This window comes from Amblyraja radiata, chromosome 24 (assembly GCF_010909765.2).
Source record: "Amblyraja radiata isolate CabotCenter1 chromosome 24, sAmbRad1.1.pri, whole genome shotgun sequence".
NCBI lineage: Eukaryota > Metazoa > Chordata > Chondrichthyes > Rajiformes > Rajidae > Amblyraja > Amblyraja radiata.
The window spans coordinates 21,435,926-21,461,077 of record NC_045979.1 but is presented as its reverse complement, the minus strand read 5'-3'; the positions used below and the strand labels follow the sequence as shown (position 1 = coordinate 21,461,077).

The window sequence follows — 25,152 nt, the reverse complement described above, 5'->3', positions numbered from 1 at the left end:
GCTGGAGTAACTCAGTGGGTCAGACAGCACCACTGGAGAAATGGAATAGGTGACATTTTGGATCGAGACCCTTTTCTTCAGATCTTCTTGCAGTATAGACAAAGGCTGTTGAAAACTATGGTCAACAACTTGTGAACCACAGGGTACAAACCCCACACCCGATAAGTTTCATTTAAGTTATTTTGGAAGAAAACAACATTCAAATAAATCATTCCTGAAAGCTTTGCCTGTGTTTATTATTTCCCAGCAAACCCAAAGTGTTGGAGGAACTCAGTGGGTCGGAATAGACAGTTGGCACTCTGCTTCAACTGATTGCAGTGGGGGTGAGGGTGGAAGAAAGCTGGAAAAGAGAGGCAAGAGGGGGCCAATTAGTAGTTAGCAGTATGGTATTGCAAATTGCATTTCATGCACTAATGGTGTCAGTTACGGTGGTGGTGCAAGTTGGGTGACGTTGACCCAGGAAGACTGAAGGATCACATTTAAGTGCTTTTCAATTTGCTTTTCAATTTAAAAAACTGACAAACGTACATTCTTCTAACACTTCACTAGTCTTTCTTGGTTTCCTAAATTAATCCAAATCCTATCAGAAAGAAACAGTTCAATCTTTTCACTTAGATTATTGAATTAATTTTCAATATAGTTATTTGTAAAATATTAAAGACTGTATTTTTTATTTCATACATTGGATTCTTGAAAGCTCAACATGAGAGACTGACGATAGTTACCAAAAACTTAGAAAAACAATGAGAAAGGCTTAAAAGTATTTGAAGAATTTAGTAAAATCCATTCCAGCAAAAAAAAAATCATAAAGCACTAAAAACTATTGAGATCATGTGGATGAACAATGCCATATGGGGAAAAAATAGCGTTGAAAAAAAAAGGAAGAACAATAAAATTTAATAATTAAACATTGTGTGAGATAGTCATCATACATTAAAAAATGAAATTTGGCATGGGATGGAACAACTTAGGGAGAGGCTAAAAAAACAACATATTTGTGAGGAAATATTTAACAGGGTGACTGATCAAGTTGACATTATTTTGGACGCTGACACTACACGTAAAATAGATAATGAAAAGAGAAAATGAATTAGGGACAAAATATAAAACCTCTTGCCCTGAAAGATTGCATTTGCAAAATAATCTAAGAAGCAGATAGCATTGAATTCATCATAACATAAAATATTTGAACAAAAGTGTATTGCCAAAGAACTAGAAAATTGCTGGCACATGTATTATTTAAGGAACAACATAGAACATGCCAATGGGATGCATAATCCAATAAGACGAGCATCTATATAACAAGATCATGGAATTTACATTCACAGAAAGAATACAAAATGATCCAGAGAGCAGACAACATGTAACCATGTAGGTGTTGCATCCAATTGCATTGATGCATTTAAAGAGACGATATGCATGCAAGGTAGAATGAGGTAGAGGTTTACTGCAACAAATGACGAGAGCATGAGCTGCAGAGAGCAGTCGCTGAATCATTTCTGTGTCAACTATTTGACATAAGCAGATGCAAACAGAATTAATTCAATGACTTTGCACTCACCATGTACTGAGGCAGACTGGGAAGTATGCCCTGATACAGAACCTCCGCTGGTGTCAGGTCAAATTCTTCATCTCCCTAAAATCAGAGAAACATGGTTTCACTAATAATACTTTAATTATTCCTGCAACTGAGTACCGTGCCTGGGGAACTGCGGAAAGGACATACCGTACCGCAGTGGGTCACTGTGTTGGCCACGCTTGTTACTGGGAAGTTTTGTGGACTAACCACAGTACAAAACAATTAAAACCATATTTTACATAACTAGTGATATATATTACATTATAAAGAGATTAAACAGCATTACAAAACACCAGGTTGATGTTGAGCAGATTACAAATATATGCTGTGAGAACTAAACAATTATTACTTTGTGAGCACTTCAGACACTTAATGACAAATTGTATGGAGAATAATCCTTTATCTTATTTGGGGACATGTTTTATAGCACGTTTTTACATTATCCTAATGTTGAACAGTATATTGAAAAAACCCCAGATATAGACTATTGAACCAGATTCAGACATTCATACCTCAAATCCATGTACTCAATTTTGTCCCTGAACCCTTGAAACTCTAACTTGTCTAAAACCTTTCTAGTTAAAATCCCCAAAACTTCACAAGTCATCTTAGTCTTCTAAAGAAAGTTTTTATTTCCACCAGAGCAGGAAAGTGCTTCGAATTTTAAGATTATGCCCCTTTGTTCTGGGTTCACTCCCCAAACAAAAATATAAACCCAATTAGTTATTGCTTGGTGCAGTTTTAATTCTTCTTGTTGAAGGAAAAAATTGATCTCATTAACTAATCACTGACAAAGAGGTATTCGATAGTGAATGCAATAATATGATATCGGGAGCATTGGTAAAGAGCTTTAATCTTCCTTCCCCCCCCGCCCCCCCCCGTCCCAAATATATTCATTATGTGTATGCTAAACAATCCATCACTTTTAAAGACTACATTATTGCCTCAACTATGCATGAAAAGTTGTCCATTTTCCACCAAGTGCAGTTTATACAAATGACCAGACTGTCAAACAATACCAGCCAAACCATACCGCAGAAAGTGGCTTCTTCAGATATTCCTCCTCTTTCTTGATCTGGACTTCAGCAATTGCAATGTACTTGTGCTGTTGAGTAAATAAATGATGAGTGTACACGTTGAAAAAGAAAATCTGCATGTCCATTAAAACATTTTTTTAAATTTTTTATAAATCACCTACAAATAGACGTTTAAGATTTTGTCAAGAATATGAGCCCTGGTAGACAGTATAAAGTTGGACCGCCTTCACCTACCAGTTTAAGGGTTTTGATGCTTTCATGGATGGGCCGAGGCAATCCAACAACTGTATCAGTGTCACTGCAAGGAAATTAGGGAATTAATTTTTCAGATACATTTAGGTTGAGCATTCTCATACACTCAGCGACTACCCAAAGCTAAACTTTCTACAACCTATGAATAGTACAAAGAAATACATCGGATCATTTATATTATCGGCCTACTTGCAACTGAGACCAAATATTCCTGCTGTGAGCTTGGGTCAAACAGGCATTGCCAGGTTCCACGGGCACAATAACAATTGTCGTAGCAGTAACTTATGAATTTATATATTAACATCTACCAAACCCACTCAAAATTAATGAGAACTATTCCAAATAGAATAACAGAAAAGAATACTTGCCTTCCTAAAGTATAACCGATGAATTTACTTCTGCTAGATTCTAAGAATGTTTCAATGTCCTTTTCCCTGTGGAAGGAAACAAGATTGTTCATCGTCATGTGGAACATATAAGTATGCAAAGAAATTTGGAATAACCAATTCAAGATTTCACTTAAGACACAAGTTATCAATAATGCTGAATAATGAAACGCCTAGAATGGATGTGGGGAGAATGTTTCCAGTAGTGGGAGAGTTTAGGACCAGAAGGACAGCCTCAAGGGCCTGTCCCACTTGATGATTTTATCGGTGACTTACGGCATCATTGACTGACGTATCAGGTCACCGAAAAAGTCGCAGCGTGATGACGTATTGATGCATGGCGCCTCCTCAAGTGTCGCAACATTTTTTTTGTCGCCGCTGGATTTTGAAATGTTCAAAATCTATCGGCGACCCTGATACGTCAGTCAATGACGCTGGCAGACGCCGAAAAAAAATCACCAAGTGGGACAGGCCCTTCAGAATAAAAGGACATGCCTTTAGAATGGAGATGAGGAGGAATTTCTCTAGCCAGAGGGCAAAGAGTCTATAATTTATTGCCACAGAAGGCTGTGGAGGCCAAGTCATTGGGTATTTTTAAAGCAGAGATTGATAGGTTCTTGATTAGTAAGGGTGCAAAAGATTATGGGGGAGAAGGCAGGAGAACGGGGTTGAGAGGGGGAAATAGATTAGCCATAATCAGATGGTGGCGCAGATTTGATGAGCCGAATGGACTAATTCTGCTCCTTAGGGTCTTACAATGTTGGAACTCTGAACCCAAACAGAAAATGCTGAAAGCAGTGCGGATTGTCAAGGGCAGGAACATTATTTTTACAGGCGAATAACCCGTCAACCAGCAGGCTAGAGTTTCGACGGTCATCATCCGTGTTCACTGCATTGGAGGGAAATTAATGACAGGAACATCACAGCCTGGCCAAGTGCAGAAGGGGAAACTCCTGACAGTGACCATGGTAGGCTGAGGGAGAACCATTGCAACCAGCAACAAAGAGGAAACAAATGCCAAGTTATATTTTGGCAATATATCATACTTTTACGTGGAAAGTATAATGATCCAGACATGAAAACAAAATAAATAGGCAGGCCCACTTAGCGCACGACTAACAGGGACTAAGTTGAGAGGGAAAAGATTTAATGGTAACTCGAGGGGCAACTTTTCCACATAGAAGGTGGTGGGTGTATGGAACAAGCTGCCAGAGGTGGTTGAGGCATGTACTATAATAACATTTAAAAGACTTAGAACAGGTACATGGATAGGAAAGATTATTTCTTAATGGACAAAAGGGGCCAAACGCATGCAGTTGGACTGGCATTGATGGGGCATCTTGGATGACACGGGCACATTGGGCAGAAGGGTCTGTTTCCGTGCTGTATGACTCTATGACTAACTCCTCACCTCACTTTAGGGGCCCAAGGCAATCCCTTGGGCAGTGATAAACGCTCACAGGTCGGGTGATGAATTGGTGGCGGCAAAACATCGTCCCTTTCCAAAGGAAATGTTTCTGTTTCAAGCGAATTATCGTTATCGTCATTCTCGTCATCCTCCTCACGGGGATCTTCTGTTTTATACGGGTCTTTCTCATTGTAAGCATCCAAATTATCTTGCTTCATAAGAGCCTGTATTTGGAAATGCAACAAATGATCTTTCAAGAAAAATAATCGATTTGCACCAAACAATTTAATTTTCTGTATCTATATTTCTCCTAGTATTTTTGAACGATCCTCCCTGACAACAAGCCTATGTTCCTTCTGAATGTGATCGGCACATGCTTGCAAAGAGCAGATCTCCTTACATCTAGTCTTGAAATACACCTCTCTTTCATCTATTAAAGACTAACAGGACACTAGACTATCAGAGCACGATTGTGATGAATTGTGATGAGTTTTGCTGAAGAGAAATCATAAATCTTGTTTTATTAAATGGCAAGTGACTAGAAAACGGAATTACCAAAACGATCCTCCCACAATCTTCTGATAATTAAATATGAGAACGTACACAGAACATAAAATGCAGAAATGTACAGCACAGGAACAGGTCCTATGGCTCATATCATGGCAAACATGATGCCAAGCTAAATTCATGTCCTCTCTCTGCCTGTGATCCAAATCCCTCTATCCCCCTGCCTATTCGTGTGCCTATCCAAAAGTATTTTAAACACCACTATCATATCTGGCATCACCACCAGCTCTGGCAGCCTGCTCCATACACACACCACCCTGCGCAAAGAACATGCCCACACATCTCCTTTAAAACATTCTCCTTTCACCTGAAAACTATGTCCACTAGTTTTTGACATTTCCACCCTGGAAAAAAGGCTCTGACTATTTACTCTATCTATGACTCTCATAATTTTATATACTTCTATGAGGTATCCCTTCAGCCACCGACGCTCCCCCGAGAAAAGCTTGTCCATCCTTTCCTTATAACAATTTTCCATGTGCACACCCCTTACTTACCATCTTGATTAAATCCTGATGCAGATCAGTTAACTAGATTGCAAACTCAATGATAGGCTGAGACAACACTAATTTACTGGTACGTCAACAGTTGCATTATAAGTGGGTGGATGAATGTACATGGACCTCACCTTGTGCTCTCTGCGGGCTCGCTTCTGCTGCTGCTCTATCAGGTCAGAGGCCGACGCCGGGGGTGAGGCAGCTCTCATGTTACGGATAACCTTGATGCTGTCTTCAGGAAGTGGTGGGAGACCAAGTGCTTCACGCTTCTTCACTTTAAGAACTTGCAAGTCTTCAAAGCCTCCCAAGGATAACTGGTTAAAAAGTTAAATAAAGAGATCTCAAACAGTTATCCGATCTCGGCCTGAAGCATCATCGGTCCATTTCCCTCCACATATGCTGCCTGCCCTGCAGAGATCTTCCAGCACTTTCTGCTCAAGATTTCCAGCATCTGCAGGTTCTAGTCTCATTATAATAGTTCAACTAACCTGGACAGTTGAGATAATGTAATTTTGGAGTATTTTAATAATCCATACAAGTTAGTCAAATTAAACTGCATTCAAATGTTCATCATGTGAGTGAACAGGATATTCAACTTTGCAAAGCACCAATTCAGACCAGACATCTCATCATTTACTCCATCTACACTTCACGCTGCCTCAGAAAAGCAGCCAACATAATCAAAGACATGTCCCACCCTGGCCATTCCTTCTTCTCCCTTCTACCATCTGGCAGAAGGTACAAAGATTTGAAAGAGCACACCACCAAACTCAGGAACAGCTTCTTCCCCTCTGTTATCAGGCCCCTGAACGGTCCTTCCATAAGCGAGGGTTCCGTCCAATTTACCTCCACCGCATTATGGACATTGGACCGTCTATGGAACTGATGCTGATGACTATATAGTGCGTTCTGTATCTTCCCCTATTGCAGTTGAGTTTGACTTAATTGTATTTATGTATAGTAAATCTGATCTCATTGGATAGCATGCAAAACAAAGCTTCTCAGTGTACCTCGGTACACGTGACAATAATAAAGCTAAACTACAGCCTACCCTGTTCAATACCTACTTGTCGAAAACCTATCCATTAGAATTACTGGACAGCAACTGGAAACTAATTACTAATATATCAAGGAGATGGTTCAGAAGAAGAACCCTGACCTGAAGCTTCACCTATCCACGTTCTCCAGAGATGCCGCCTAATCCAGTTACTCCAGTAATTATGCCAGTATATCAGTATTTAGCCCATGATGCTGAGGTCTAAATTATACTTTCAAAGTTCATACAACCAACTCAACACAAACCAAGGAAAACACCAGGATCTTTCACTGACTTCACAGAACAGCCTGGCTTACAGAACATTAGGATTGGATAATTTTACCGAATTAGGTGAAACAGCCTCTTTACTGAATACGCACAATTCAAAATAGCGTTACCCAAATTATATACTGCCCGACCCGCTGAGTTACGCCAGCATTTGTGTCTATTTTGGTATATACCAGCATCTGCAGTTGCTTTCACCTATATTGTAATTTTGTTATACTTACCAAGACAGTTTTCCAAAGCAGCAATAGAACCTTCTTCATGGGGAAGTGGGGTGCGTGGCCACTGCAGAACTTGGTCACCATTCCGAACAGCATGACTGAAAATGGCTCGTTGTTGTACAAGGATACACCTATAAAGAAAACGGCCACATTCTGTACATGTAAGGGTATACGTTTAAGGGAGATTTTGTTTTAATTCAGGTACGGATTAGTGGGGTAAACAGCAAATTTGTAATCTATAATCAAAATATTTTTGAGAAGATTTATTAAAGTAACTCAGTGAACTTTATGTTTTATGATCGCCCCGACCTTCGAGCGCCGGCTGCGGGAGATTTGATCGCCCCGACGGATGGTTCGACTGCCCCGACTGCGGGAGAAATAAAGAGGAAGAAGTTTGGACCTTTTTGCCTGCCATCAGTGAGGAATGTGGGGAATCCGCTGTGGTCGATGTTTATGTTAACTTTTATGTATTTGTGTGTCTTGTTGTTTTTTTATTCGTATTCGCTAATCACTGTACCTTACTTGGTACATGTGACAATAAAAGCAACAAGACCTGGGAAGGAGAACTGGGAAGGGGAGGGAATGCAGAGAGAGAAAAAGCAAGGATTATTTGAAGTTAGAGCAGTCAATGTTCATACCGCTGGGGTGTAAGCTACCCAAGCAAAATATGAGTTGCTGTTCCTCCAATTTGTGCTGGGCCTTACTCTGACATTGGAGGAGGATTAAGACAGAAAGGTCAGATTGGGAATGGGAGGGGAAGTTAAAGTGCTGAGCAACCGGGAGATCAGGTAGGTTAAGGCGGACTGAGCGGAGGTGTTCAGCGAAATGAATGACGAGTCTGTGCTTGGTCTCGCCGATGTACAGAAGTTGACACCTGGAACAGTGGATACAGTAGATGAGGTTGGAGGAGGTGCAAGAGAACCTCTGCCTCACCTGAAAAGACTGTCTGGGTCCTTGGATGGAGTCGAGGGGGGAGGTAAAGGGACAGGTATTGCATCTCCTGCGATTGCAGGGGAAAGTACCTGGGGAGGGGGGTGCTTTGGGTGGGAATGGACGAGTTTCCCAGGGAGTTGCGGAGGGAGCGGTCTCTGCTGAAAGCAGAAAGGGGTGGAGATGAGTAGATGTTGCCATTAGTGGGATCCTGTGGAGGTGGCGAAAGTGTTGGAGGATTACGGCTGATGGTGTGGAAGGTGAGGACAAGTGGAATTCTGTCCTTGTTGCAAATGGGGGGAGGGGGAGTAAGAGCAGAGCTGTGGGATATCAAGGAGATCCTAGTGAGAGCCTCATTTATAATGGAAGAGGGGAACCCCCATTTCCTAAAGAATGAGGACATCTCCGATGATCTGGTATGGAAAACCTCATCCTGGGTGCAGATGCGGCATGGATGGAGGAATTGGGAGTACGGGATAGAGTCTTTACAGGAAGTAGAGTGGGAAGAAATGTTCCCACCCTATTCGATAGCTATGGGAATCAGTAGGTTTCAGTAGATGTCAGTCAATAGTCTGTCTCCTGTGATGGAGACGGTAAGATCCAGAAACGGTAGGAGATGGTCCAAGTGAATTTGAGTGCAGGATGGAAATTAGTCGCGAAGTTGATGAAGTCATTGAGTTCTGGATGGGTGCAGGAGGCAGCACCGATGTAGTTGTCAATGTAGCGGAGGTAGAATTCGGGGATAGGGCCAGTGTACGCCTGGACCAGTGATTGTCCGACGAACTCTACAAAGAGGCAGGCATAACTGGGGCTCATGCGAGTGCCCATAGCTACGCCTTGGATTTGGAGGAAGTGGGAGGATTCGAAGGAGAAGTTGTTGAGGGTAAGGACCAGTTCTGCTAGGCGGAGGAGAACATTAGTAGACGGAAATTGGCTGGTTCTGCAGTCGAGAAAGAAACGGAGAGCTTTAAGACCTTCCTGGTGGGGGATGGAGGTGTAGAGTGACTGAACATCCATGGTAAAGATGAGGGAGTGGGGCCTGGAAAACGGAAGTCAGTGAAGAGTTTCCCCGACAGTCTTTTCAGGTGAGGCAGAGGTTCACTTGCACCTCCTCCAACCTCATCTACTGTATCCGCTGTTCCAGGTGTCAACTTCGGTACATCGGCGAGACCAAGCGCAGGCTCGGCGAACATTTCGCTGAACACCTCTGCTCAGTCCACCTTAACCTACCCCATCTCCCGGTTGCTCAGCACTTTAACTCCCCCTCCCATTCAAAATCGGACCTTTCTGTCCTCCATTGTCAGAGTGAGGTCCAGTGCAAATTGGAGGAACCGCACCTCATATTTTGCTTGGGTAGTTTACACCCCAGCGGTATGAACATTGACTTCTCTAACTTCTAATAGCCCTGGCTTTCCCTCTCTTTCCATCCCCTCCCCCTTCCCAGTTCTCCCACTACATTCTATCTCTGTCCCGCCCATTCCCCCCATCTACCTTCAATTTAAACCAGCATCTGCAGTTCTTTCCTACATAGATTTTTGATTAGTACGGGTATCAGAGGTTATGGGGAAAAGGCAGGAGAATGGAGTTAGAAGGGAGATAGATCAGCCATGATTGAATGGCGGAGTAGACCATGGGCCGAATGGCCTAATTCTACTCCTATTCCTTATGACCTTTATCTCTCAATTGATCACTAAATGCTACGTAATTCTTTGATATAATACCTGGAAGATGCCTCATTGTTTAATGCCTTATCCTGAGGGAGGATATTAGTCTATCCACTCATTCAGTGAAAATCACAAGACTTATCAAAACAGAAACTTGATAATTTTGTGTCACTGGAGAAAGATGTAATAGGAAATATAACAGAAAGCATGGTGACAGGGGTTGGGGTTTAGAAAAAAGTTAGGGGGTGAAGAAGAGTAGAGATGTAATTCTAGGATTCCAAAAAGTTAGAGCAATTCAAAATGGGGCCACACAATGGGCCAGAGTTGAAGTGTGGATGGTGAGCTAGAGGAGTTTGCAGAGCAGTGTGGTTGATGGAAAAGAGGGCTTGGGAAGAGTTCAAAGCAGGAATTAGGGCATTAGATCTGAAGCTCTGTCAAAGCAGGTCACTGAATTATGTTTTTTTCTATTTTTTTAAATGCATATATTTCTGCTTAAAAATGTCCATTAATCAGACAGAATCTATTTCCAAACCTAGATCTGTTCTGAAGGTCTCCCGCATTACCCTCCATTCTGCATTATCCTCATCTGTTTCCTGGCGGATTGTTTCCACCATCAGGCACATAATGTTCAGGAGCACTCTGAAAAACAAAATGCACAAATTAGGAAACATCATTAATGAATACCTACTGTTTAACCTTTCCTGGACTCTTGGTACAGAACTGCCAGGAACAGAGTGTAGTTTAGTTTCCTTTATTGACTCTTCATTTCAGTCTTGATAAAGCCTAGTGGTACTGTATTTGCCTCTACACCCACCATTGTTGATGGCTTTAAAGATCGTCCCTACCCTATCACACAAGCTTTAATGATGGCTCTGCATTATCTTCTTTGACCTGACAACTCCAAGCAGGAGCTAATTGCACAGGTATGGGTATAAACATCTCAATCACCTGGGCAATTTATACAATCAATTTAGAATTTGGTAAAATCCACATCAGGCAAATTAAGAGCATGAAAACTATGTCAGCAAGATGCAGAAGCTAGTTATTGAATTTAAGAAAAATGGTGGTACACGCGACTCAATCAGCATCAATGGTGCTGAAGAGGAAATGGTTAAGAGCTTCAAGATCTTAGCTATAAATATTACCAACAATCTGACCTGATCTAACCACATTGAACCCATGGCCAAAAGAGCACACCGACATCTCTACTTCCCCAGGAGACTAAGGAAGCACGCCATTTCCCAACAACTCTTACTAGCAGCTTCAAGAGATGCACCACACAAAGCATCCTATCAGGTTGCATCACAGTTTGATTTTTCAACAGCTCTGCCCATGAAATTACAGTTGCGGTTATAGCCCAGTCCATCAAACAGACCAGCCTCCCCCGCCTGCGGAAACCACCAGCACTTCGCTCTGCCTCAGCAAAGCAGCAAACATAATCAAGAACCATTTACAGTGCCCTCAATAATGTTTGGACATATTAATCTTCGTCTAATCTGTCCACAAGACCTATTTCCAGAACTGTGGTTGCTCTTAAGTACTTCTTGGCAAACTGTAACCAAGCCATCCTATTTTTGCAGCAAACCATTGGTTTGCATCTGGCAGTGTAGCCTTTGTATTTCTGTTCATGAAGTCTTCTGCGGACAGTGGTCATTGACAAATCCACACCTGACTCCTGAAGAGTGTTTCTGATCTGTCGGACAGGTGTTTGGGGATTTTTCTTTATTATAGAGACAATTCTTCCGTCATCAGCTATGGAGGTCTTCCTTCCAGTCCCTTTGCGATTAGTAAGCTCACCAGAACTCTCTTTCTTCTTAATGATATTCCAAACAGTTGATTTTGGTAAGCCTGTGGTTTGGCTGATGTATCTAACAGTTTTATTCTTGTTTCTCAGTCTCATAATGGCTTCCTTAACTTTCATTGGCACAATTTTGGTCCTCATGTTGATAAACAGCAATAAAAGTTTCCAAAGGTGATGGAAAGACCAGAGGAAGGACTAGGTGCTGAGAGCTCTCTTATACCTGCATTATGGAGGCAATTAAACACACCCGAGCAACTACAAACACCTGTGAAGGCATGTGTCCCAAACATAATGGTGCCCTGAAATGGGGTGACTATGTATAAATACAGCTGTAATTTCTACATGGTGAAACCAAGATGTATAAAAATACCCTTTAATAAAATCTGACAATATGCACTTTAAACACATGTGATTTTTTCTATTACAAATCTCAAATTGTGGAGTACAGAGGCAAATAAATAAATGACGAGTATTTGGCCCAAACATTATGGAGGGCACTGTACACGCTGGGTATTTCCTCTCCCTTCGGCATAGGATACAAAAGCTGGAAAGAGTCGGGAACAGCTTCTTCCCCGCTTTTATCAGACAACTCAACGATCCTCCTGTCGGCCAAGAATGTCGTCCCAGCTTTTTTTTGTGGCATTACGCCATAGTGCTGAAATGCATATTCTGCACTCTTTGCACTACCTGTTGCAGCTGTGTATGGCTTGATTGTACTCATGAATGGTATGATTTGATCGGGTATCAGGCAAACATGGATCTTCAGTGCCCCTCGGTATATGTGACAATAATAAACCAATGCCAAAGTTGGCTATGAGTTGATGGCATTCAATACTTCTGGTTAAGTGTGCAAAGGGAAGATAAGGATAAGGCATGAAGCAGACATTATATTGTGTTCCGCTCACCACATACTAAACACACATTAGTTCCGGTCATTGAGTAATTAGGAAGACAGAGCAATGCAGGCAGCAGAAAATAGCCACCGGTCTGCTCCTAGTGCAAGACGGGTGAACTGGATGGAAGATCAGAGGAGCTCAGTTTTTTTCACCAGGCAAAAGGATCAAAGAGAAGGTTCAGCAGAGCGATAAAATATTATGAATGAAATCAAAAGGTGAAATTCAGAATATTTATTCAAGTGAAATCATGACAATCGGAGGGAGAGACGGCAGTCAGCAATGCTCGGATTTAGGACTGATACAAAGAAATACTGTACACAAAAGTAGCCTTTGGGATAATATGGAAAAAGAGGCAATCTTGCCAAATGAATGTAATAAATATTCTATTTTACATTGACCTACCTGAGATCTGTACTGTCAGCAAGAGAGATTGCTGGCTTCCTCACAGCATTACTACATGCAGCACTGTTGCTGAAAGATAAAACCATAAGGTTAATATTGTGAACACCATCACCTGCACACAGATCTTTCAAAACATCAAATATTCATCACAATTACAAAATGTTCATAGCTGTTAGAAGCACTGTGAGCAGTGGAACTACAAAGCAAATGCAGGTGCATCGATGGCCTAAACAAAAGGCAAAAACAATTGCACAGCAGATGACCTTGGATTCAATCACCGATGTATAGTGAACCACAACAGGATGTTTCAAAGATATTAAATATGCCTTGTAGCTTTAAAATCAAGCACTCCTCAACTATGTGTAGGAAGGAACTGCATATGCTGATTTACACCGAAGAAAGACACAAAGTGCTTGAGTAACTCAGCGGGACAGGCAGCTTCTCTGGATAGAAGGAATGGGTGACATTTCGGGTCAAGACCCTTCTTTAGACTATAATAACCGGGGTGATCGTTATTGTAGGTGTTAATACTGGCAACATAAATTCCTGACTCATTTTCTAATCCTTCCACATTGTAACAAATTAAGTTCTCTATAATGGAGGCACAAAAAACTGCAGGTGGTGTAATCTTGAGCTGGGGGAACTCAGTGGGTCAAGCAACATACGTGGAGGGAATGGACAGGCAATGCTTCGGGTTGGGTTGAAGAGTCCCGACCCAAAATGTCTGCCCATTCCCTCAACAGATGCTGCCTGGCCCGCTGAGTTCCCCCAGCACTTTGTGTTTTGCTCTAAGTTCCCTATAAACTTGATCTCTGCGACACTCAATTCCATTTGCCACACAATTTGGCTGTATAAATACTGAACCATGATATCAGATGTTGAACAGAGTAACCAATAGTCCTCACAGAAGCAATGAAGACCAACCATACAACATCGAAGATTTTTTTTGTTTTGATTGGACATTGTGGGCTAGGAGAGGCTTTCTTGGGCAGTATTTTGCAATCACTCAAACTCCTACTCCCCTGATCACTCCAGCAAAGGAACTGATTGACCTTCCACCCTCCTGCAGTCTATTGATGGACAGAATGTCAGCCTCATCACTGCAGCATTTAAAGTCCAACACGTTTCTCTCACCCAGGGCACGCATTGGGCACCCAGTGAGGCCATTCTGCCAACCTTGCACTCCCTAAGGGCATTGAGTCAGTGATGTAGTGTGGAAACAGGACCTTCGGCCCAACTTGCCCACAATGGGCTACATGTCCCAGCTATAGTCCCACCTGCCTGCGTTTTGTCCATATCCTTCCAAACCTGCTCTATCCATGAATCTGTCTGTTTCTTAAATGTTGGGATAGTCCGACAACTACCTCCTCTGGCAGCTTGTTCCATACACCCACCATCCTTTGTGTGAAAAGGTTACCCCTCAGATTCCTATTAAATCTTTTCCCCTTCACCATAAACCTGTCCCGTGGTCCTCGATTCACCTGCTCTGGGCAAGAGACTCTGTACGTCTACCCGATCTATTCCTCTCATGATTTTATACACAAGCAGGTCAAATTTCTTCCAAAGTTTCTACGCTGCAAGAGCTTAACATAGTATGTTAATATTATGATTTTCAGCCTGTCAATGGCGCAAGATTATAAGTTTCCCCAGTCAGTTTTAAAGAGCATGCAATCACCTAGCACAGAGGAGGCCATTTAATCAATCGGGTCTATGCTAGTGACTGGATACAGCTGACTAATCAATGAATATTACCCCACATTTCTCCTCATAGTTCATCCTAAATCGATTAAAAAAAAACAAAGAGCTGCTTGAAACTCAAGCAACTATTAAGAGAGCGATCTGCCAATTATTTCATTGCGTTATAATGCTCTGTGTAACAGCCACTTTGTGCATGTGTGTGTTTGGCACTCACTCGATCTCCATGCTGAGGAGCTCCACTAGTGCAGTGAAGGTGCCGACCTCCAGCAGTAAGAACACGTTGTACCTCATCCACTGCTGCACCTCTCCCTCCGAGTTACATTCACCAAAGGTACCTGCACACAAACATACAGGGTCACATCCAACCCACTTTATGTTTGTTCCTCCACAATATCATATTTATATAGCAATTTAACATTGATAATGATACAAGCACCTCATGGCTTGATGACACGAAGCTGGGGGGCAGTGTTAGCTGTGTGGAGGATACTAAGAGGCTGCAAGGTGACTTGGATAGGCTGGGTGAGTGGGCAAATGCATGGCAGATGCAGTATAATGTGGATAAATGTGAGGTTATCCACTTTGGTGGCAAAAACAGGAAAGTAGACTATTATCTGAATGGTGGCCGATTAGGAAAGGTGGAGACGCAACGAGACCTGGGTGTCATGGTACACCAGTCATTAAAAGTAGGCATGCAGGTGCAGCAGGCTGTGAAGAAGGCGAATGGTATGTTAGCATTCACAGCAAAAGGATTTGAGTATAGGAGCAGGGAGGTTCTACTGCAGTTGTACAGGGTCTTGGTGAGACCACACCTGGAGTATTGCGTACAGTTTTGGTCTCCTAATCTGAGGAAAGACATTCTTTCCATAGAGGGAGTACAGAGAAGGTTCACCAGACTGATTCCTGGGATGTCAGGACTTTCATATGAAGAAAGACTGGATAGACTCGGTTTGTACTCGCTAGAATTTAGAAGATTGAGGGGGGATCTTATAGAAACTTACAAAATTCTTAAGGCTAGATGCAGGAAGATTGTTCCCGATGTTGGGGAAGTCCAGAACAAGGGGTCACACTTTAAGGATAAGGGGGATATCTTTTAGGACCGAGATGAGAAAAACAGTTTTCACACAGAGAGTGGTGAATCTCAGGAATTCTCTGCCACAGAAGGTAGTTGAGGCCAGTTCATTGGCTATATTTAAGAGGGAGTTAGATGTGGCCCTTGTGGCTAAAGGGATCAGGGGGTATGGAGAGAAGGCAGGTACAGGATACTGAGTTGGATGATCAGCCATGATCATATTGAATTCACTTCACGTGCAGGCTCGAAGGGCCGAATGGCCTACTCCTGCACCTATTTTCTATGGCAATATTTTGGAGGGTAATTTTTGGAGGTGGGGTGGGGGTAGTTGTTGTGTAATCTCCATTTACACAATTTCTATTCTCTCTCCATTGACACAATTTCTATTCTTTTGGACAGCCTCATATTTCCCCAAATTACACCTCATTTGCCACTTAGTTTAACCTATATATTCCCCATCTTCATTACTTCCATCTCACCATTGTATCATCAGCAGGCTTGGCTGCAAAATAATCATCCATGCACCTTAATGCAAAGAGTAGGAGTAAACGGGTCCTTTTCAGAATGGCAGGCAGTGACTAGTGGGGTACCACAAGGCTCAGTGCTGGGACCCCAGCTATTTACAATATATATTAATGATTTGGATGAGGGAATTGAATGCAACATCTCCAAGTTTGCGAATGACACAAAGCTGGGGGGCAGTGTTAGCTGTGAAGAAGATGCTAGGAGGCTGCAAGGTGACCTGGATAGGCTGGGTGAGTGGGCAAATGCATGGCAGATGCAGTATAATGTGGATAAATGTGAGGTTATCCACTTTGGTGGCAAAAACAGGAAAGTAGACTATTATCTAAATGGTGGCCGATTAGGAAAAGGGGAGATGCAACGAGACCTGGGTGTAGGAGCAGGGAGGTTCTACTGCAGTTGTACAGGGTCTTGGTGAGACCACACCTGGAGTATTGCGTACAGTTTTGGTCTCCAAATCTGAGGAAAGACATTCTTGCCATAGAGGGAGTACAGAGAAGGTTCACCAGACTGATTCCTGGGATGTCAGGACTTTCATATGACGAAAGACTGGATAGACTCGGCTTGTACTCGCTGGAATTTAGCAGATTGAGGGGGGATCTTATAGAAACTTACAAAATTCTTAAGGGATTGGACAGGCTAGATGCAGGAAGATTGTTCCCGAAGTTGGGGAAGTCCAGGACAAGGGGGTCACAGTTTAAGGATAAAGGGGAAATCCTTTGGGACCGAAATGAGAATAACATTTTTCACACAGAGAGTGGTGAATCTCTGGAACTCTCTGCCACAGAAGGTAGTTGAGGCCAATTCATTAGCTATATTTAAGAGGGAGTTAGATGTGGCCCTTGTGGCTAAAGGGATCAGGGGGTATGGAGAGAAGGCAGGTACAGAATACTGAGTTGGATGATCAGCCATGATCGTATTGAATGGCGGTGCAGGCTCGAAGGGCCGAATGGCCTACTCCTGCACCTATTTTCTATGCTTCTATGTTACTATGTTAATCACTCAGGTTTACTGCCGGATCAGTGGAAGATGTTACCTTGTGCCATGTACAGGATGGCACGAGCCACTTTCAGTCTCTTCTCCCTGGCAGTTACTTCCAGGCCATCCAGCAATCGCATGGCGTGGGCCTGGTGCTCTGAGATGTCCACTTCTGTCCATTTCTTGTCCTTTACTGTGCAGGAAATCATTAGCATGCATTTCATCAATCACAATAAACAATGAAAACAAGCAAATAGTAGAAATAAGGAACTGTACATGCTGGTTTACCAAAAAGACAAAGTGCTGGAGTAACCCAATGGGTCAGGCAGCATCCATGGAGAACATGGATTGGTGTCTTTTCGGGTTGGGACTTCTTTATATCTGCTGGAGTAGTATACCTACTGATTTGTGATGAATCTGTGGAACTCTTTGCCATAGACTGCTGTGAAGCCATTGGGTATTTAAGGCACAGATTGACAGATTCTGGATTAGCAAGGATGTTACAGTAAGATTAGCAGAGAGCCACAGGCACCGACACAAGACGCCCATTTCACCTTCTATCGGGGTGCATCACAGCATGGTTTGGGAATAGCTCCATCCAAGACGGCAAGAAATTGCAGAGAATTGTGAAAGCACCCCAGACCATCATGCAAACCAACCTCCCTTCCATTGACTCCATCTACACTTCACGCTGCTTTGGGAAGGCCACCAGTATAATTGTGTACGTCGCACCCCCTGGTCACACCCTCTGTTCCCCTCTCTCATCAGGCAAGAGACACAGAAGTGTGAAAACACGTACCTCTGGATTCGGAGACAGTTTACTCCCAGCTGTTATCAGGCTACTAAACAATTCTACCAATAATTAGAGATGGGTTCTCAGCTACTATCTACCTCATTGAAAACCCTCGGACTATCTGTACTCGAACATTACTGAACATCTTGCACTAATCGTTATTCCCTTCATCATGTATCTGTACACTGTGGACGGCACAGTTGTAATCATGTATAGTCTTCCCACTGACTGGTTAGCACGCGACAAAAAGCTTTTATACTGTACCTCAGTACACATGAAATTAAACTAAACTTTGGCACCATGAAAATGCCCCAGACAATATACTGACAGGGAAGAAACAAAGTTATTTGATTTTGTTCTGAGAATTAAATACAGGTAATTCTGCCATATCGCTACTGTTGCATACGCAATAAACTTGGTGTTATAGAAAATCACGTTGTACAGACAATCGTGTGCATTAAGGAAGGGAGTTTAGGCCTATACAGTTAAGACTGACAAAACCAAAGGCTTTTTTCCCCCACCTGGATTTTCAAAATAAAGGTCTTTTCAATAGAAAAGTTTATTTTTGTTACTGTAAGCCACAAATTCTAATGGTAGGGAATTACGTTGTTTAATATAATTGTCTATAGAAGCGATTGCTTGAAAATTTCTATAACCTCTCACAGTGAAAGCGACAGACTGTGTTCCTAGATACAAGTGTCTGATCTATTGGGAGGTAAATCTTTTCCCCCCAACTGTTGTTTTGACGGCTTTTATTTCTGCTGGTCAATTCCCTAAGTAACTTCTAGGTGGTTCTCTAGTTCCCAATTGAAATTGTGTTATACCTAATAATGCAAATAATGTTCCCCAATTCATCACTTGTGTTATATCCAAATAGTGTTTATGGAAACACGCGTTAGAGCAGATCTCTGTGTGCAGCAAATAGTTAGTGCAGGAAATTGGTCATATTTGACAGTGGAGGCCAGAGATGAAGAAAGAATTAATGGCAAGAATTATGGACTGGAAAACAGAAAATGTCAGTATTGTAAGAAAGAAATGAATATCAAATTAACAAAACCAGCCTGATCATCAATGGGAATATTCAAATGTGAAATGGAGAAAGAGTACAAAATATATTTGTATTAAACCAGCATCTGCAGTTCCTTGCATCTCATATTCCTGAATGGTAGTTTAAGAAATAACACAACTATTTGAATAAAAACTCATTAAACATCATCAGGATTGCTATTACATTGCATTTGGGGTCTCAGTTATTTGAGATGTAATCTCAATATCATCTTCTACAGTGTAAACAAAGCAACAAAGAGGCAAAATGCATGTCATTACCATGAGTCTTGAATTCATCTTCAAAGCATTTTCTGTTCAGGTGAAGCTCAGGACCTTCTGTGTAGCTGTACAACTCTAGATAAATAGTATCAGAAATGTTTTGGCGTGTTAATAAATATACCTTGTACCATTGATGTAATCAATGACAATCATACAAAATACATTAAAAAGGCTGCTGACAGAGCAGTGGGAAGGGACACACACGCACCCAGAGATGGATTGTTTCCCTGTCTACCCATCTTTGCTTCCCTGACATTAACGCTTCTCGAGAATCAAATCCACTTCAATTTTTTCACCATATTTCTCCTCACTGTTCTTCCAAAACCACTTCTGGAAAAACAAAGATATTTGCTCCCATTATTTTCTTTAATTTTGCTGTCTACCTTTCATACCAAAGTCACTTATTCATCTCCTTTTCTTCGTCATACACTCTCATTCTCAGTTCATACGAACATTTCCTCTCAATATAAGCTGCACAAATCAAGTTAGTTCCTTCTATGAAAATATTAACATAAGTCGGACGAAGGGTCCCGACCCAAAACATCGTCTATCCATTTCACGTCACAGGTGTTGCCTGACCCGCTGAGTTCCTCCAGCAATTTGTTTTATACTCAAGATTGCAGCATCTGTAGTTTCTTGAGTCTCCAGTAACCTCATCTTCTTTGTTTCTATCTTATCTTTATCCACTCAGAGCAAATGGGGAAAGCACAAATAAAGCAAGGAAATGGAAAAACAGCACATGACGGGGGAAGGAAAAGGAGTTTTTGTTTTAATCTGATGAAGGGTTTCAACCCGAAACGTCATCTATTCCTTTTCTCCAGAGATGTTGCCTGACCCACTGAGTTACTCCAGCACTTTGTGTTTATCTTCGGTGTAAACCAGCATCTGCAGTTCCTTCCTACACAAGGAGTTTTAGGAGCATGTTTCTCCCACAACCCAATGGGAGTTGCATGTGGACAACTCCTTTCCTTCACACCTTCTTTGGCCAAGACAACGAATGAAACAACAAAGCAATGACAAAAGATACAAAGTGCTGGAGTAAATCCGCAGGTCAGGCAACATCTTTGGAGAACACGGATAGGCGACAGTAATGAGAATCTATTCTCAACTCACCAGCTTGATTGGTAATATCATAGCATATACTTATTAAAAATCTGATCTTGTACTTATTAAAAGTCTGATCTTGTACGTGTGTATATATGTGTGTGTGTGTGTGTGTGTGTGTGTGTGTGTGTGTATGTGGTTGTCTTTACATCTTCGCAAAAACACAGTAACGATAACATTTTTACATATTCCGATTGACATATTTCCCCTCGAGGCTGGGACCACCTTATCAGAACATTTTATGCTTTCTTTCTTGATTTATTCTCGACTCATTACTGATTAAGTCTAAAAAAGTCAAAAAACTTTGAAATTAAAACCACCAGCTTCAACTGATGGCGTCACAATGGCTCTGCTAGCAGTGATCAGCATCAGTGAAGATTTCATCCTATATTTGACATATTATTCGCGATTAAAGCATTTAAAATGCCAACTTTCACAAGATTTTTACATATTCTGATCCACATTTCCCCCCTCTAGGCAGAGATCACATTCACTGAACATTTTATGCTTTCTTTCTCGACATTACTGATTAAAGTTTACATTTTTTTTAAATACCTTGAATTTCAAACCTACCAGCTTTAACTGATGACGTCACAATAGCTCGACTAGCAGGGGGAGGGCGAATTGCTGTTGCAACACGCAGGATAAGTGCAATTGGAATTTTTTTTTAAAAGAGCACTGCTGAGGGTGGCAAGGGGAGTGCTGGAATCTTACATTCGGGAACAGCTTGAGTTGGAGGACCACGCCTCCCGTGGGGGCTACGGTTAGGGAACGGGCGCGTTGGTGGAGCAGACCCAACGGATCTGCACTTGGTCTGGTATATATTTAAAAAATCACACTTCCTTTCAACACTGTATGGTATGTTCAATGTCCAGCTGCAATGCAAAGGATCTATGAAGACAGCTAAAGCCAGCAACTTCTGCTGCAGACTGGCAGCAATAATTCCACCCAGTCTATTTAGGATAAAAACCCAAAGAACCCACAAGGGGTTGAGCTCGGTGCCTCAAGCAATGTTGCATTTATGTATCCATCACCATTCCACATCTACTAACAGCCACTTTACTATTTTTGGATCTGAGTACATTTTCTTCTCATAGATTTATTTAATAACTTTATGTTCTTACCGGAAAGCTCGGCTGCCCACTTGTCACTGTCGAAATATTCAAACTCCAGGTCAGATGTCTCGGAGAAACCCTGGAGGTTAGGAAGAGGGAAAGCAAAACTAAACAATGAAATATCAGAAAACAAGCTCTGCACAGACATTTTACAATGTGCAAATGAAACAGCAGAACTGACGTTATTGAAACTGTCCATGATTTACGTTTTTAGAAGGGTCTCGACCGGAAAGGTCACCTATTTCTTTTCTCCAGAGATGCTGTTTGGCCTGCTGAGGTTCTCCAGCTTTTTGTGTCTTTACAGAAATGTTTCAAAGCTTTGGAATAAAAAGCGACTTCTAAGTTTGCACACAACACCAAATGTAAGGTATAACCAATGCAAAGGTGTGGGTGTATCTGGCCCAGCCGGTGTGTGAAAGAGGTCGCAGATTAACCATCTCTTCTTGAGAAGCTTCAGTGCTTTTAGTGAAGATAATCCAACAATAATATTGTGAGGAAAAAAAAGACCTGAAGTGCTGGAGGAACTCAGCGGGTGAGGCAATATCTCTGGAGAAAGTGAATAGATGCCATTTTGGAACTGGACCGAGGGTTGGTTACAGAAATCTAGCAATACTGAAAGATTGACATGCAATTATATTTGCAAATCAAGATGGTGGGTGCCATGGAAGAGATCCTGAAGCTGAGGCACGGTCTGAGGAGGAGCTGTCAAAGTAGACTTGGCTAGTAACTGCAGTGTGTTTTGTAGAAGATGCAGCCTCCAAAAATGCAGCCAATATCATCAAACACACTGGAGATAGTGCATATTGCAGCCACTGTGTGTTTGTGGTGCAGACAATGAACGCTTTGGGTGGCGAACCGATGGCTGGGCACGCATGATACTTTGTCCTGGATGTTGCTGGGTGTTCCTGGAGCTGATCTCATCCAGCCAAATGAAGAGTATTTCAATCTGCTCCTATATGGTACCTTGTAGATGGTGGAAGCATTGTGTGGTGTCAGGCAGTGATCATTCAATCCTGGATAACTGCCTCATAACATGCTGTTATGGTCAAAGTGGCTGATCAGTCTCAGCTTCCGAGTAACATTGATTTCCACGCTGTTAGTGGCAGGTTAGATCACGGAATATCAACTGTAGATGACGGGGCTTTCTTGTTGAAAGTATTAATTGCCTTACAGTTGTGGGCTGCAAATGCCACATCAACCCAAGCCTGAACATCACTTGGTTTTGTGGTATCTTTGCATGGATTACTTCATTTCCTGATTACTTCTTAAGCAAATTACACACTCAGTGTCCCACACTCCTCTTGCCCCCACCCCCTCCTGATTCTATCTCCTGCCCTCCCTCCCCCATGCTCCTCCCCTGCTTCACTACCCTATACCCCTTTCCTCTCCACCCATGTATCCCCCTCTCCTGTTCCTCTTACCCTTCTTCCCCATACTCTTCGCCCATGCCTGCTACCAACCCCTTCTCCTGTGCACTCCTCCCCTGCCCTATACCCACGACCATAGTGTGTCCTCCCCATCGCCCTGTGCCCATCACCTCCCCTGTGCCAGCTCTCATGTCCTACACCCCTGGCCTCCCATGACTTGTACCCCTCTCCTGCCCATCACCTATGCCCTTTACCCCTGCCCCACTCCCATACCTGTGCTCCCAACAGTGCCCCCTCCTCTGCTGTTCTGTACCTCTGTCCCGTACCCCTGACCTGCTCTCTCCCCTGCCCCGTTCCCTTCTCGTAGGCCCCTGGCCTCCTTTCTGCCCCGTACCCTGTAGCGCTGGCCTAGCCTTGGCCCTCTCCCCTGCCCTGTGTCCCGAGACTGCCGCCGCCTCTCACCTCCGAATCCTTCCTCTGGTTGCGGAAGAACTCGCGGCCTTTGGGCAGGGCCCGGGGTTTGCCGCAGCTGTTGTTGGCCGGGCATGGGGGCGTGACTGCGGCCACGGGCATCGTTCCTGCTCCCACCGCGGCTCCTGGCACCGCTGCTGCTCCCGGTCCTTGCCCTGCCCCCTGTCCTGCTCCCGCCCACGGTCCTGCTCCCGGCCCCAATCCTGATCCCGCTCCTGGCCCCAATCCTGATCCCGGTCCCAAGCCTGATCCCGCCCACGGTCCTGCTCCCGGCCCCAATCCCGATCCTTGCCCCAAGCCTGATCCCGGTCCCGGTCCTGCTCCTGACCCCAAGCCTGATCCCGGTCCCGGTCCAAAGACTGATCCCGCCCACGGTCCTGCTCCCGGCCCCAATCCTGATCCTTGCCCCAAGCCTGATCCCGGTCCTGCTCCCGCTCCTGGCCCCAAGCCTGATCCCGGTCCCGGTCCAAACACTGATCCCGCCCACGGTCCTGCTCCTGACCCCAATCCTGATCCTTGCCCCAAGCCTGATCCCGGTCCCGGTCCTGCTCCTGACCCCAAGCCTGATCCCGGTCCCGGGTCTGCTCCTGACCCCAAGCCTGATCCCGGTCCCGGGTCTGCTCCTGACCCCAAGCCTGTTCCCGGTCCCGGTCCTGCTCCTGACCCCAAGCCTGATCCCGGTCCCGGTCCTGCTCCTGACCCCAAGCCTGATCCCGGTCCCGGTTCTACTCCTGGCCCCAATCCTGCTCCAGCTCCTGGTCCCACTCCCGCTCCCGACTCCGGTTCTGCTCCCGACTCCGGTCCTGCTCCAGCTCCAGGCCCAGGCCCGCCCGGCAGCGGCTGCGGCCCGTCGCCCGTCTCCATCGCCGCCGCCCGCCCGCCTCTCGCGAGATCCCGACGTCAGCCGACATCATCACAACACCCAGGCAACCGCCCTTCACGACATGGCGTCCCTACCGACCGGCACCCACGCCCTCAACCTGATCTTTGCCTTCAACACAGCACTGGCGTGACCTCCCCAGCATGGCCGCCCGAACAGCACCGCGACCAACCTAATGTGGCTCCTATGGAAGCCGGCCCGACCCTCCCACCATGACCGCACTGAACACTTGAATGACCTTCCAAATATGGCCGCCCAGGACATAGGTATGACCTTCCCAACAAGGCTGCCCCGAACGCCGGGCCTGACCTTTCCAACATGGCCGCCAGAAAGGCCCTTCCATGTTCACGCCCAAATACTAGCCCTAGAGACTTGCACTCCGTTTGCAATAGAACTTGCTGCCGAGTTGTGATGATATATGTGTAAAAATCAGCGAGATTAACCTGTTTACATGCAGCACTGATGCTAGATCAATCACCAGAAGGATTAATTATGTTTGTCTACAGCATGGAAATAGGCCCTTCGGCCAATGTGCCCACACCGGCCAACATGTCCCAGCTACACCAGTCCCATCTGCCTGCGTTTGACCCATATCCCTTCAAACCTGTCCTATCCATGTACCTGTTAAATATTGTTATAGTCCCTGCCTCAACTACCTCTTCTGTCAGCTTGTTCCATACACCCACCACCCTTTGTGTAGATTTCTATTAAATCTTTTCCCCTTCACCTAAACCTATGTCCTCTGGTCCTTGATTCCCCTACTCTGGGCAAGAAACTTTGTGCATCCACTCGATCTATTCCTCTCATGATTTTATACACCTTTATAAGATCACCCCCCATCCTCCTGCGCTTTTGAATATCTCCA

General features: G+C 43.8%; 1 protein-coding gene across 5 annotated transcripts in view; it reads right to left on the bottom strand.

The window, feature by feature from the left end:
• Positions 1-24,304, bottom strand: part of strip1 (striatin interacting protein 1) — a 32,492-nt gene extending 8,188 nt beyond the window's left edge. Inside the window, exons 1-15 of one of the 5 annotated variants that reach the window (XM_033042575.1) lie at positions 23,821-24,301; positions 23,399-23,610; positions 21,579-21,648; positions 19,351-19,425; positions 17,290-17,424; positions 14,874-14,994; positions 12,962-13,030; positions 10,395-10,501; positions 7,272-7,399; positions 5,858-6,040; positions 4,666-4,886; positions 3,237-3,302; positions 2,851-2,914; positions 2,613-2,684; positions 1,562-1,636 (exon numbers count right to left, since the gene is read on the bottom strand). In XM_033042575.1, the coding sequence (XP_032898466.1) occupies positions 1,562-1,636; positions 2,613-2,684; positions 2,851-2,914; positions 3,237-3,302; positions 4,666-4,886; positions 5,858-6,040; positions 7,272-7,399; positions 10,395-10,501; positions 12,962-13,030; positions 14,874-14,994; positions 17,290-17,424; positions 19,351-19,425; positions 21,579-21,648; positions 23,399-23,610; positions 23,821-24,271 (2,049 nt within the window). In that variant the 5' untranslated portion in view covers positions 24,272-24,301. Of the gene's footprint in view, positions 1-1,561; positions 1,637-2,612; positions 2,685-2,850; positions 2,915-3,236; positions 3,303-4,665; positions 4,887-5,857; positions 6,041-7,271; positions 7,400-10,394; positions 10,502-12,961; positions 13,031-14,873; positions 14,995-17,289; positions 17,425-19,350; positions 19,426-21,578; positions 21,649-23,398 lie in introns of all 5 variants that reach the window. The other 4 variants (XM_033042574.1, XM_033042573.1, XM_033042576.1 and 1 more) reach the window with 4 other exon arrangements.
• Between the last annotated feature and the right edge of the window lie 848 nt (positions 24,305-25,152).